The 14,797-nt window shown below is 37.1% G+C and overlaps 1 protein-coding gene across 3 annotated transcripts in view; it reads right to left on the minus strand.

Annotated features, from left to right (window-relative positions):
- Positions 1-14,797, minus strand: part of COL11A1 (collagen type XI alpha 1 chain) — a gene marked incomplete at both ends in the record, with an annotated part of 166,972 nt that overhangs the window by 117,628 nt on the left and 34,547 nt on the right. For all 3 annotated transcript variants that reach the window (XM_080623762.1, XM_080623763.1, XM_080623764.1), the window contains one exon: positions 9,153-9,281. In XM_080623762.1, coding sequence (XP_080479888.1) covers positions 9,153-9,281 — 129 coding nt within the window. The remainder of the gene's footprint in view (positions 1-9,152; positions 9,282-14,797) is intronic.

Below are 14,797 nucleotides of genomic sequence, written 5' to 3' on the forward strand. Positions count from 1 at the left end.
ATATTACCATACAAACAGTGGTACATTTGGGTTGCAATGATATGCAGCACACAGACAAAAAGAACACAAATGTACAATAAGAGAGGAATGCCAGTTTTCATGCTGGAATCCGATTACTGTCAAGCAAGTGAAGATCTTCACCATGGACTTTTTTTCTTCCTTTTTAAGAGTACCAGAGGGGCATTAAGGAAATTCTTGAACCCATAAGGTTTACTAGGACATGTGGCCACCATGCTGAAGCCATACTGAAAGGGTTTCTAATTGCCAATAGTTTGTAGTCCCACTAGTACGAAAGTGGCAATATGCAGTAGCCCTAAACTTCCTGCATAGAAAGACGTTAGTCTTAGCAATCCTTCCTTTCCGCATGTTTTTTGCTGAAAGGCCAGCAACTCTAGTCTTTCATACCAGCCAATAAACAGGGAGAATATGTTTTGTGCTGGACTGCACAGGTCCTGTTGCAATTAGTGAAATATAGATGCAAAATCTTCCAGGTGTATTTCCTGAGGCAAAATCTGTCCAGATGGAGCAATGCATCTCTGCACACCTAATTGGTCTATAGGTGAACTTCAGAAATACAATTTACTCCACAGCATAATTTTATCAGCTCAATCTGATAAAGGCTATTGATGTTTTTCAAGATGAGTCAATGGGACTGGTGAAGCGCAGGCCAGTTAAACAAGGACTAAATTTATAAACTCCAGAAACAGATTTAATGGAGTGAATCATTATTCCCATTGGGCTTTAGTCACCTGTGGTGGCTTATGCTGCCATTAACAGTCAAGACTGGATATGTGCCACACATCCTTTGTTTTTCTGGAGCTACATAACTACATGGTCACCTTTATCAAGTGACAAGATACATCAGCATGACACACTCATTTTGAGGCCTCAACAAACCTTGAGAAGTGTGTCTTAACATCTCAATGTTAACATTTTTGAGTGCAAACCCCATCTCAGCCCTTGCTATTAGTTCACAGAAGTTGGGGAGTTCACAGAAATCTACTCTGGTTGCACTGCTAATCAGAGGGAACAGAATAAGTAAACTCCTGAAAATATAGCAGAAAGCATCTAGAATTTCAAAATTAATTAGTGCAAATGGAAAAGTATCTTCTGCCACTTTCTGAATTTAGTCAAGACTAGTTAACTAGCAAGAAATCAAAGCAGGGAATGAAAGCAAGTATGACACGGATGAAGAGTTTATTGAAGAGAGCATCATTTGTTTTGTTAGCTCTATACCCAATGAAGCTAACACTGGCAAGGAATGCAGCCAGAGAATCAAGAAGCTGGAATGGGATTTAAAGGGACATTCAGCTTGTTGATCATTCTCATGACCCTTTTATGGGTACAGCAGCCAAGTGCAAAATATACCTACCACAGCTGTGCGGCACTACTTCAGTCCTGCTCAAGAGATCTATAGAAGTTTACCTAAACCCTAACACTGCTAGATAATGGGATGGTTACAGATCTGAGACAACGGAGATGAGAGTCACAAAGTGGTCATAGTAATAGCATAATATATACAGCTGTATTAACTTTCCCAGTGATTTAGCATGAATATCAAAAAGATTGACTCAAAATCATGTCTTCAGTTTGGACAACAGCTGGAACTTGATGAGAGATTTCAACTAAGAGCCATCAGGGAACACGTACTTCAAATGTAATGCAATTTTCCGTTGTTATTCTTCCTTTTCTTGTAAGACCACCAATAGTCACAGAACAGCCCATTCTTGTAATGGAAATTGCATATGACTGTTTTCTTAGAAATGAAAGAAGAATAAAACCTGCTGTTTCTTGATGGGACAAAAACTTTCCACTATGACCTCATGCTTTCTTTACCAGAGTGATTATATTACACTACCAGATCATCATGCAATTCCAATTAAAGAGATGAACTGTTTTCTTCATCAGATGAATTTTAGAAGCAGAAGATCAGCAGCATGCAAAGTCTATTTCAACTTTGGAATGACTTAAATATTCTGAAGTCAGCCTTACTTTGAAAACAAATTCTTCTACTATGCATACTCTAAAAATCTATTCCCCCCACCTCCATTCCGAGATGTAGATTTTAGCAAGTTTTGCTTTACCTTTCCAAATTACAAGGAACTAATAATCCAAATCCTAAACTAAAGAATTGTCATAAGATCAATTTTTCCATTGCCTGAAGATTACGCTAAATTATCTAGCCAGCTAAAGAGGCAAAGATGACTTTGAAACACACTAGGCACACTAACACTTCACAAAGCGCATTAAAATAAAAATGAGAGTTACAAAAATCAGACGCAGTAATATAAATAGTATAAATAGTATAGTATAAATAGTAATATAAATAGTAGATGTCTTTCTCAAAGCAGAAGGAAAGTTAAAAAATCTAAAAGACGGCCTCTTCTTATGTTGTTCATGAAAGTAATAAAAACAGAGAACAAAACCTTCAGTTTCCAAAGACAGCCTCTATCAAAAGGAGAATAAGACATTTAAAGTTCTTTCTTATATTAATTGCTTAAAGAAAAAGTCTATGCAAAGAAAAAGAGAGCCTAGAAGCTCTCTATTTTTAACACCTGCTGAGTTAGCTAACTGCAGTTCTAAATATGACATGTTTAGAATGTATAAACATGAAAATAATCTTTCTGTATTCTTCAGAAAACTCATCTTTCTGATCAACCAAACACCTGAAAGGACACTAAATTAAGACGGGCTGAAAGGATGCTTGAAGCCTCCAACTCAACATATTCAGGGAACATTTGCACCTTTACTTTACCAAGTTTGTTTCATTAAAGGCAAACATTTAATGTCTTCAAGTAATCCATTTGTTTCAGATAGGTCCAAAATAAATGAAGCAGAGTTCCTTTGGGGAGCGATTTCTTCAGCAGAAGTCAGACATTGTGATATATTGAGTTGCAGAAGAACCTTCCAAGAAAAGATTTGAAAGCCTTATGGCTGGGCCCATTGAAAAGTAGACCTGACACTCCAGAAAATACACTGACCAGCATCAAGGAAGATTAAGACTAGCTAGGTCTTCCCCTGCTCTAGTTTCTTTGAGTTGGTCAAGCATCTGTGATTGAACTGGAATGAAATTTAATGCATTTCCATTTATAGTAGAAAGGGTTCCGAGAAGAAGACAGAGGCCAGACTATGCACAAGGCCTTTATAAGAAAAGCATACGTATGTATCTTCCTTAGCAAAACTGATCTTGCTAGTTTTAAAATATAATTGCATCCCCATAATCGATCCTTAAAACCTAATTATATGTTCAGCATGAAACAAACTTAATGATTACTGAATTAATCATAAAGCTCAATATAAGGAAAACTTTGGAAAAAACACCAGAATAAAAAAGCTAAGCTAAGCTAAAATAATAAAACAAAACAAAACAAAATAAAATATTAAATTAAATTGAATAAAAATAAAATAAAAATAAAAGGCCCTTTTCTCCCAATGACACTTTTGTGGCAAATGGCCAATTTGCACTATGTTCATCAACCCTGCAATGGATCTGAATGGCTAGCACCAGCGGCTCCAGAGTAACTCATGTTGTCATTTAATTCTAACACTCAGTGTATTACTATGGCACCATTAGTGCTAGCCTTTTAGATACATTGCAAGGTTCATGAAGATACCATACTGTTAACGATCAGACTTCCTTCTGTGAAATACTATGATGGAAGGATAACAGTCTAATACAGAGAATGCCCATTTCTCACTCATTTCCTCTCCCTACTTCCTACCAGTTTACTTGTTTTCAGCTCTTTGCCTTATTTACGTGAAAAGCCTCCAAAATTTGCAGGCCACAGAAAGATTTTGTATGGTCAAATGACTGTGACACTAGACTGAAATCGTGCTAATGCACTATTATAATTACTTTATAAAGTTTTTGGCTAGCTTGTTTTCCACTTAATTCTCTTTATCCAAAAGATACTTAATCACACCAAATATTGTGAACTGTCTAGCAACCCTCTCCTGACATAAGACAATAATATGCAACACTGAATGAATATGTTAAGAAGCCTGTGCAGAAGGGCAGAATATAAGATATGTCCTCCTTTTATAGGCTGGCTAGGTCTGTGTCTTTATTCAAAGCTTGCTGGTTTTGTGAATCCCATGCTTGATTCTTCCTAAGGTTTATTTAGGGTAACCTCACATTTAATTCAGGGATGAAGGGACCCTGCAAGTAAAAAGCAGGCAGTGAAATTCTCTCTGTTGCATCACCGAAATCACAATTTGAATCAGATGCTAAAGGTAAAAAGAAAATGCAACAATCTCAATGCAGCACTTAAGGTATCACCAGCAAAGACACTTTCATTATAAATCAGTGTTCAGTAAACTTACATATGAGTGTAAAGTCAAGGTGTTAAGGCCTTGAGATGAACTTGAACATTTTAAGAAGCAGATATTGCACCCCTGATGTTGCATTTACGATGTGTATCTTCAGACTCATTTAAGAGAAGATTACTACAATACATTCCACCATTTTTCTCATTTTATGGTTGGTAAATTACTTTTAGTCTAGATGAAGTGTCAGACCCTGCCCCCAACAAACATATAAACAATTCTACCAGACGAACTGGAAAGATAGCACAGGATGGAAATGAGTACAGAAAAGGAAAGTATTCATTTAAGCCATACTGCTATTGAAAAGAAATGCCAGAAAACCTACAATCTTTAGTATTTGATTGATTCTTTGCACATAGAAACACTGCCTTTTGGACTACACTCAAATTACTGTTGCCTTTAAACCTACAGCATCTTAGCCAAATTTTCTCTCTAGATCTCTCTTTAGAAATCTTCCAGCTTTTCAGAATAACTCCATTCTCAGGCTGTGAACTTGCCAGGAGGCTACAAAGGTGTGTGATACCAAGATAAATCCTGTTCAGCTTCTGAGGTGCAACTCCACAAACATAATTTACTATTTCACTGACAAAAGTCAACTACTTCCTTTGGATTTTGTAATCAGTGCTGGAAACACATACTAACGGGCTCTGCAATCACATAATTTGTTTCTTTCCTCTAAGTCAAGTATCAGTTTCTTATTCTGCCCTGCAATATTTCAAAGGCTAAGAGACATAAAGCCAGAAGGGACTATCTGATCATCTTGACTAACTCCTTCGTACTTTCAGACTTCAAAACTTCTTACAATTACCCTATAACTGAGCCAACTAAAGTATGAAAGACATTTCCAAAATCTTTCAGAAAAGTATCTATCCTTGGCTTGAAGATATCTAGAGATACACCATTTTGGCAATTTGTTCCTTCATTCCTCAAAATTTTAGTAGATCTTTTCCTACCTGAACTTTCTTTCTTTCTTCCTGCCTACTCACCCCCCCCCCACCAGTATTTTATTTCTGTGAAGGTTCTTTGCATATGGTAACTGAGCAATATTTCAAACTTATGTCATTATTGTGGACAAGTCAAACACATTAAGTTTTCGAAACACAAACTCAAAACAATTAAGTGGCTTTTACCTGAATTACTGGTTTGCACTAGATGATGGGGGCTGGGCTAGATGATCTCCAGACATCCCTTACAACCCTAATGATTCTGTGATTTCCATTTGTTTTGGTAACTAAACACCAAGACTGTATGTGATATCCCAGTGTATGTTTCAACCAACAGTATACAGAGATGTAATATCACATCTGTATTCTTATTCCTTTGCTTACAAACCAAAACATACACTGTGGTTTTTGCCAGTTTTGCTTTGAGTGCTCATGTACAAACTGTTTCCCTGTTTTAACAACCAGGATCTTCTGAGGCTCCTGTCCAACAAATATTTTCAGCTTCTGCTGGCTTAAGCCACAGCTGACACCAAAAGACACAACTCTGCCTAGCCATCAGACCAGTGTTCTCTCTTCCCTCTTTCTATCACAAAAGTTCAAGTGAAAATACAGAACATGAAACCAGAAAATCAATCTAGCGTTTAAGTAGAGTCATCTTTTCCTATTGGCTTTCAGCTTGATTAGTCTCCCAGTTTGGTAAAACATGTATTCCCAAAATTGCTTTCACTGATATAACAGCAGACGAATGGGGATAATCTGATGCACACGGAAGATTTTTCTGTTAACACATGCAAGCAGGCTGCACTGCAGTGTGTATTTCCTAGTTCTTTGTGCTTGCCCTGCATTTCTTTCTTTTTCTTGGATGTTTGTAATACTGCCTTTAGTTGTGGTATCATCATTCCCTGCTCTGCAACATTACGACTGAAAAATTTTAATAGTATCCATTTTACACTCATTTCTATATTGCTAGCACAATTCCTCTAAAACTACTCTAAGCTTAATTCCACAATAGCTCTCTGTTTACAGGAATTCCTGAAATAAGACACTCAGATTTGAAGTTTCTTGTCAGGTACTTTATACCACACAATACCTTCTTTATTTTTTTTTCATTCAGATAGCGCTATCAAACTTGCAATGTCCTCAAAATACACAATCAGACATTTTGAAATCCTCATTTTCCATATAGTAAAGTAGTAATGATAGTTTTATTTTTTAGCACTTTATTTAATCTTCTGTAACTTCTTCCAGTACCTAATAAGACTTGTTTCATTTCTTTCTTGAAAAATTGATTATTGATGTGATTTGATGGGCTGCATCTCAAAAGATAACAAAGTAGCCTGCTTTAACAAGCTGCTTTTTTTATCATATAGCAAGAGAGTCTATAATTCCATGCAATTCAGTCAATCATTTATTCTATTGTATATTCATCACACTGGTAGCATTGCCGTTGTGATTATTTCAAGGTACTATTACCCAACATATTAAAGAGATCGACTGACTTCACTAGGAACAGTCATACAAAGTTATACATATAAACTCATGGATAGCAACAAGGAAATTTTGGTTTAGCTTGGAAAGCAGAATAATTCAATCACTATTCAGAGAAATAAATGGAAGCAAACAGAAATGGCATTTCACCAGTTTTTCTAATCCTTTAGCTCCTTTCAACCCTTTTCAAATTAATTTTGTTACACTGCAAATTAAGATCTTTGATCTTTTTCTGTCTGCAGGTACTCCCACACACTAGATGTGTTATCACAAGGCAAAAAATAGGTCTTACAAAAACACATTAAAGAAAAAACAAACACTAACCCGAAGAGCAATCTTGCAATGGCTGCTGAATTAACAATATTTACCAACTCCAGTGGCAACTGCATTAGGTGATAGATGATTTCTGTTCAGGACAATAGTGCCAATTGTTCAATTTATGGTTCCCTTCCTTTATTTGGTGCCCCCAGACTGCTTACAATACATGTGGAGTATATAGCTGGGAATTCCATAATAAGCATATATATGTGCACACAGTTTTTATAATTATGATGAGGCTTATTTTTCTTTTGATCTACAAATGAATACTCTCAACTCATGCTAGTGTTAAACAGCTTTGATATAGAATAAACATAATGTTTCACAGCAGGAAATTTAGCTAGTCATCCATTATGGAGGGAATATAATCCTTAGGCTATTCTATTCATATTGTACATTCTTTAAAAACATTATATTACACTCTAAATAATTCACTAGCAGCCACTGCTGAAAAACGAGCACAACCATTCATTATCCTTTACCTGGCATAGATTTTGAATCTACAGTCTGATCCCAGATTGTGGACTCCAAGCCTTGTTCACACTGAAGGAGCCATCATTGCCATCAGTGATGGCCAGAGCAAGCAAGTATTTGCAATCTTTCTGTGCCATATTAACTCTTGCTTAAGAGTTGATGTGAGTCTGGAGGTGACAGCAGTCCCAACTTAGTTAAAGTATTTTAAGTATTTAGATATATTCTTCTTCAAGAAATAAAATCTTTTCCCACAAAGATCAGTTGGCTAGATTAACTACCCTTCGGTCTTATTTCAAAGCAGAAAAGCACAAGCCTATTCAAACCTTCCATGTCTTCACACGGGAAACAGAAAAAGAATCAGTGCTAAGTTACAGTGCAGAAAAGCCAAGTTCCCAAGCAAAATTCCAAATTTATTTGACAGGTAATAATGAGGGAAAAAAAAAATTGATTCTGTTATTTTTTATTCACTTCCCATAAAGTATCAACAATATGCTTTCAGCTTGTTCTGTTTTGGAGCATAGTGCACGAAGATCCACACAAGCACATAGGCAGATAGTCCTACAGGGTCCTCACGAAGAGACCAGTCTCCATACACTGTAATGTAGTGTAAAGGCCTCTGCATACGTGTAACTGACTTGACACATCTTGAACTGTACCTATGATGCAATGGATGTGGGAATCCCTTTAAACTAAGTTCTAGGCCCTGTGGATCACTGTCACTTGATGACATAATTTTCAGATAGAAGAAACAGTAACAACAAATGAATTATCATGCAAAAAAATGCATCAAAATTGGCTCAAAGCAGGCATCTGAGAACAATTCAGCAAGTTTTTAATGGTGATTTCTTGAGCAATCAGTAACAATAACCAGTCAGATCACACACAGCTGAGTGCATACTAACTGTCCAGAGGTAAGGTCAATTAAGACTAGTTACATTTTGCAAAAGCTTTCCACTTTACGCTGTTTGATGCAAGTACTTAGAATGCATACAACACACACACCTGCTGAACCTCAGAGGTCTAATCTGGGGAACTCTCAGTGAATTACTCAGTTTAAAGCTGTGAGAACTGTCTACAGTGACATATGCTTTCTGTAAACATTTTGTGTGTTTCTGGAAAAAATTCCAACCCTGTTTTGCCCCTGTTCATATTTACTTCTTGAGAGTGAAGCTGGCTGAAATAATTATATATATACATGCGTTTGTACACTGGACACAGCTCATGAGAATACACAGCATTTCTGACAGCTAGAATACTCACAGCTCCTGTGTTTTTCAAATGTGGCATCTGATGGTGCTCAGCATCAGTGAAATCACAAATGCACACAGGAAGAACAAACAGTTACAACTAAACAAACTCACATTGCTATCATTTTACAGTTTAACTTCATTGAGCATGCTAGTTATTCAAATACCAGTGTGATAGGTTCCTTCACATGCTTGACATAAATGAGTGGATAGCAAAAATGAATGCGCTTCTGCAAAGTTCATCCCTCATATTTAGAACAATGCATGCCATTTAGCTGTAAATGCTCCTTGAGTAACTTATCCAGCACAACCACTAATGTGCAGTAAATCTAGTAATACGTGACTGATTACTCACCTCATCAACTTGAGGATCTTGAGCCTGAGCAGCATTGGGCACTGGGGAATCACAATCGGGGCTGTAATGCTCACAATAGTCATATGCAGCTCTGGGGTCAGCTATAATCAACAGCTGCTGGATCTCACCCTGCAGGAAAGCATATGCAGATTAAATAACAAAACCAAAGATTGCCTGAGTTCATCAGAAGTACAGAGTTTTCATTCAGAAAACAAAACTAGGCACCTAATACTTAGATATTATATTAACATATGTGTTTATAAATAACACATCTACTTAATTTCTTCTGCTATTCTGGAAAACAGCTTAACTATTGTTCACATGGCAAAACAATGCAAACTAATACTGAATGGACAAGAGGCAAAATTCAGGCTTAAAATGCCATCTGGTTTGGAAAGGAGAGGATGGGAAGGTGTAACTTCTGCTCTGTCATTTTCATGCTGTTTGTTTACTTCTTCACTGGGAACCAGTCTAAATTCCTAAGATTTAATTCAGGGCACTTCCTATTACCAGCATGCAGCTCAGCATGCAAGTGATCAACAGTATTAATTCTGAGAGTTTGCATCACATCTGTACTCTCAAAGAAGGAGAAAATGAAATTAAAAAATGCTGTACTAAAGACACAGTTATTGGAATAAAAAACAATTAAGTAAGCGCTGTGTAAATACACACTATAGAACATGTTGAAATAAAAATTCTAACAGCTAACAAATGTTATTTTCACCTCTGTTCCCACATATCATGCATAAAACAAACATCACAGTAAAAAGACCCACTATTCTGGATAATAAAAATGTCTCTGCTGAGATCTCCTACAGAGACCTGGTATGTTTATCATTTTCCACAGAAAGCTGTCTGGTATCCAGTGTATTTCTTAACATAGTGGTACCATTTAAACTGCATTAGGTAAATTCCTGCCAACATTTCCACTATAAATTTCCTCATTCAGGAGCTTCTTACACCGCCATAAAAATAAGACTGTTGAAAATTGGCACATGTTCTTGGTCAAAACGCATTAACTTCAGTCTCTTACTATTTTGCCAGGAGGGGAGATTTTTAAGCTTTTATATACTTCTACTGAAATTTTATTCTGTTCTTGCCAAAAATGAGGGCAAACGAGTAAGTTCTTTGGTAGTATATCTGTGCATGTTTTGTCTTTACAGAAAAAATACCTTAAGGAATGGAAATGTACATCTGGGAAAATTTTTAAGTATCTCAGTATTTCCAAAATGGCTTTACATCTCTCAGAACAGTAGCCTTTAACAAATTAACAAAATTGAGGAATATATTAAAATAGCAAAGAAGAATTTATAACACTCCTTCCTTTCAAAAAGAAAAAGCACATAAAGCAGCAGAACACCCTCAAACTGACAAAATCAACCAATCTTCTGCAATCTGCCTCGTTCTGGAGTATTTTTTTTTTTACTAACTTAACACATAATGGCTATATAGTGAATGTTTTTACAATATTCTTAACTCATTTTACTTGATAGAATCGTGTGTCTCAGATTAATTTAGAGTTGGAGTATATATATATATGTATGTATGTATATATATATTTGAGCTTCCAGAAATACTACCAGCGCAGCAGTTTGCTGCTACACATACACAGAATTCCTCCCTTTGATCCCTTACACGACTCCCTCCAGAGGTGGAGTGCTTTGGGAGGTTTTGTACAGTCACTGTCGGGCTGGGCCATGTATCTGCCATCTCAAGCAAAGTGTTTCCAAAGTGCTCTGCCCTCCCTCTTCCACCAGACAAATTAAAGCTAACTAAAGCAGACAAGTAAGTCAGAGAGAATTAGCAACTGAAAGACAAAGAGGTAACTCTTTTGGAGTAACCATTAGAGATGGATGTGTATAACCCTTGTCCTCACCCTGCTGAGCTCAGGCATTCTGAAAGGCCCACACAAATCACCATGTGCCAGCACCAGTGTGCCAGCTAGTTTGAGTAATCACAGAATGGTTTGGTTTGGCAAGTACCTTAAGATCATTCAGTTCCAACCAGGGATGCCTCACCAAAACTGCTCCTGAAACTACTGTTGCTTAGTATGATACGTTAAGAGAACCCAGGTCGGGAGATATAGCCAATATTCTGGAGATTGCTTTGTGCTGATCTTGAGTGCCATGGAATTTTGGCACTGGGTTTTGTCAGATTGTGTGTCTGCAAGAAGCACTCAGCATGCTGTTACCGTTTGGCTTAGATGTCCCTAAATTGGTTAAAGCTGTTCCTGATCCACAGACTGTACTTCCCAGCCCTGCCTGTCTGCCTGTGCCTGTCGTGGGTCCACATACAGGGAAGCCCTCAGAAGTCTTTCACAGTACACATAAATTGCTACTGGCTATTAATGTGCAAGAACTGAGGAGCCTAACTTATTCTACATTTGCCATCTCAAATATTAATTTTCCTCCTTTTCCTTCAACATTTGCTATAAAAATATTTCCAGTAAATTATTGTGGTGGTTTTTGTTTGGGGGGGGGGGGGTTCAGTATTTTGGGGTTTTTATTTATTGGTCTTTGCTAATTTGACTTCTTTGACCACTTGTCTGGGATGCATTGGCATGTTGTTTCACTAACCAGTGAAGAGCTTTCAGATCAGGTCAATCATCTCAGGACATGAAATCATTTCATTAGATTAATTACCAGATTTCATTATTGTGATTTAGTTATCATTCTAAGGCATCTGTTGGAAAAATCTATACTCTTTGAGAATCTTCCACAGAATTACTTCAGTCTTCACAGTACAAGTTAAAACTGCTTGACTGAAATAGAATCTTTCTAAGTTCTTTGTGAATAACCTACAAATACTTAATCTGGCCATACTTCACAATCTGGAGTCATAAATCAGGCACTTAATGATCTGCCTGCACAAGTCACAAAACTTTAAATGAAAATAGGAATAAATGGAGTCATGGGCTATTAACAATTCTAACAGTTGGTCTCTAAAACAGCATATGTGCATAATGTAATAAGAGAATTGTATGATAAAAGGAAGTTTCACAAGGTAAAAACGATGAAAGCAAGAAAGGGAGAGCAAAGGTGGGGAAGGAGACAGGAGAACAGAGTAAAATTTAGAAATACACACAAGTACCCTTGAAGTAGTCCCAAAAGTGCATATAGAAAAAAAAATAACAAAAGGTAGCTCTCTATCCAGATTAGCTCTGTTTCCTTCTCTGTGAAATATTTCTTTCTCTGGGAAAGACTTCTCAGGCAATTTCTAAAAGTTGATAGATGATGTATAGGGCGCTATACAAGCCAAATGTTTGATGTTTCCGTTAAGACATTCTTCCACCATAATTTGATGTCTGAGATAAGAGAAAGACAGTAGAAGGCAGAAGCAGAGAACCTGTGGTGAGGTATCAAACAGATCTTCACGGCTACTTTTTCAACTTACTACTTGTGCATGCTCAACTTGCCCCCAAAAGTGCTAAAAGCCTTAAGTACAAATACCTGCTGCTTTCTAACATTTTTTTTATCCTGAATAACACTTAAAACAATGTATTTTAAACAGTGTTTATCAGATATTTAACATTACTTGCATATTAGGGATGAAAAAACTGGGAGCCGGGTCTCTGCCTTAGCTGCCCAGAGGTGAAGGAGAACATTCAGCAAGGTATTCAAGCACATCTAACATTAAACGTACAAGTACAGCTTGTAAGTAAACCAGATCAATCTGGAGTCTTAATATTTAGCTTAGATCATAAATACTTTATTGAAATAGACACTAAGTTGTATTAAAGGTAACACAACTCACAAAGTCAATGCGTAGTTGAATAATTCATCACAATGTGGAATAAAAACAGTTAAAGTCTACGAATGTTTTAATTCCTCTCTATTTTGGGAATGCACTTATAAATAAAATCAGAGGCTTCTGAATCAGCCTCTTGGTTGTATGAAATAAAAGCTGTGTGAGAATCATAAAATATCCAGCCCACCAGTTATGCCTAGCATGAAAACATGGTAGGGAAGGATTACTTCAGTAGTGTTGTCCTAAAACATACTCTACAAAACAAGATACTCTTTGCAGAATCCTCCAAGACTATTAGGAGTTCATTAGATCTGAGGAAACATTTGCTGCTTTGTGGCATGCCACAGCAAATGTGGAGAACCAGGCTACAGAGCTACAAGAAGAATATGCTCAAATCAGTCAAAAGCATGCTTATTGCAACAGCTACACATATATTCATTATTCAAACTAACTGTTCTATAGCAAGAAACAGCCCAGCTAAGAATAAGAATTCTGTGGGGAATTCAAAATTCCTCTGTGAATCTCACAGACATTCCACATTTCTTATTCTAGAATGACATATCTAGTGTCATTTTAGAACAAGAAAGTTTGTAAGGACATACAGTTCCAGAAGTGTTGAAAAACACTTCAGAAAATAGTAGTGCCCAAGGTGGGGTATCTGCACTGAAAATGTAGCCTCTTGATATGAAAACGCTTTCTCTTCCTCTTGATGTAATAATTGCTTTAGCTAGGCTCATGGTAGCTATCACTTTATTTGATTTCATCTTTTTAGAACCTTTCTTAGATTCCACAGCAGAAATAGGAATAAGGAAAATCCCTAATTAAATGTGGTGCCAGATTTTCTCAGTAATCTGAACTATTGCCTGAAAAGTAAGGAATGAATTATTTTATCAGCAATAAATATTAATGGATGCTTCTTATCTTAATTGTGACTTCATAAAATGTCTCCAGCACTGCACCAGCTACTAGGGAGAAAAACGACTGCTACTGCTGAACCCAGGACACCCTAATTGGAACATTCTCTTTTCCTTTTAATTATGTAATCTTACTAATGCTTTCAAAATATGGTGTATTAGAGAAGTACAATCATAAAGTACCCCATTTACAGTCTATTTATCAGCTAAAAGTTTCTCTCATTGATAAAAGGCATCTCTACTACCACCTGCCAGCATTGTTAAAAAGGCGAAAGTACGAATTCTCACAAGACTGTAATGGCAGTATATGAAGGACTAAGTAATGAAATTTATGGTTTTTTGTAGTATTTGCCCCTCTACTCTGTTCTCATAACACCCCACTTAGAGCACTGTGTCCTCAACATAAGAAGGACATGGAGCTGCTGGAGCAAGTCCAGAGGAGCCCACAAGGAGGATAAGGGGCTGGAGCACCTCCCTTACGAAGACAGGTTGAGAAAGTTGGGGCTGTTCAGCCTGGAGAAGAGAGGGCTGCGTGGAGACCTCATAGCAGCTTCCAGTGTCTGAAGGGGGATACAAGGATACTGGAGAGGGACTCTTCATCAGGGACAGTAGCGATAGAAGCGGTGATGGGTTCACACTGAAACAGGGGAAGTTCAGGTTAGATCTAAGGAAGAAGTTCTTTACTGTGAGGGTGGTGAGGCACTGGAACGGGTTGCCCAAAGAAGTGTTAAATTCTCTATCCCTGGCAGTGTTCAAGGCCAGGCTGGACAAAGCCTTGGGCAAAATGGCCTAGTGTGAGGTGTCCTTGCCCATTGCAGGGGATTGGAACTGGATGATCTTAAGGTCCTTTCCAACCCAAACCATTCCATGATTCTGTTAAAAATTTTATGGTTTAGTTCCCTAGTTCTACAAGAACACCCAAACAGCTCATTTGTAGCAACATTTTGGGGATATCTCTTTCACAAGAATCTTAATAGAACACTA

This window comes from Psittacula echo (genome assembly GCF_963264785.1).
Source record: "Psittacula echo genome assembly, chromosome: 7".
Lineage (NCBI taxonomy): Eukaryota > Metazoa > Chordata > Aves > Psittaciformes > Psittacidae > Psittacula > Psittacula echo.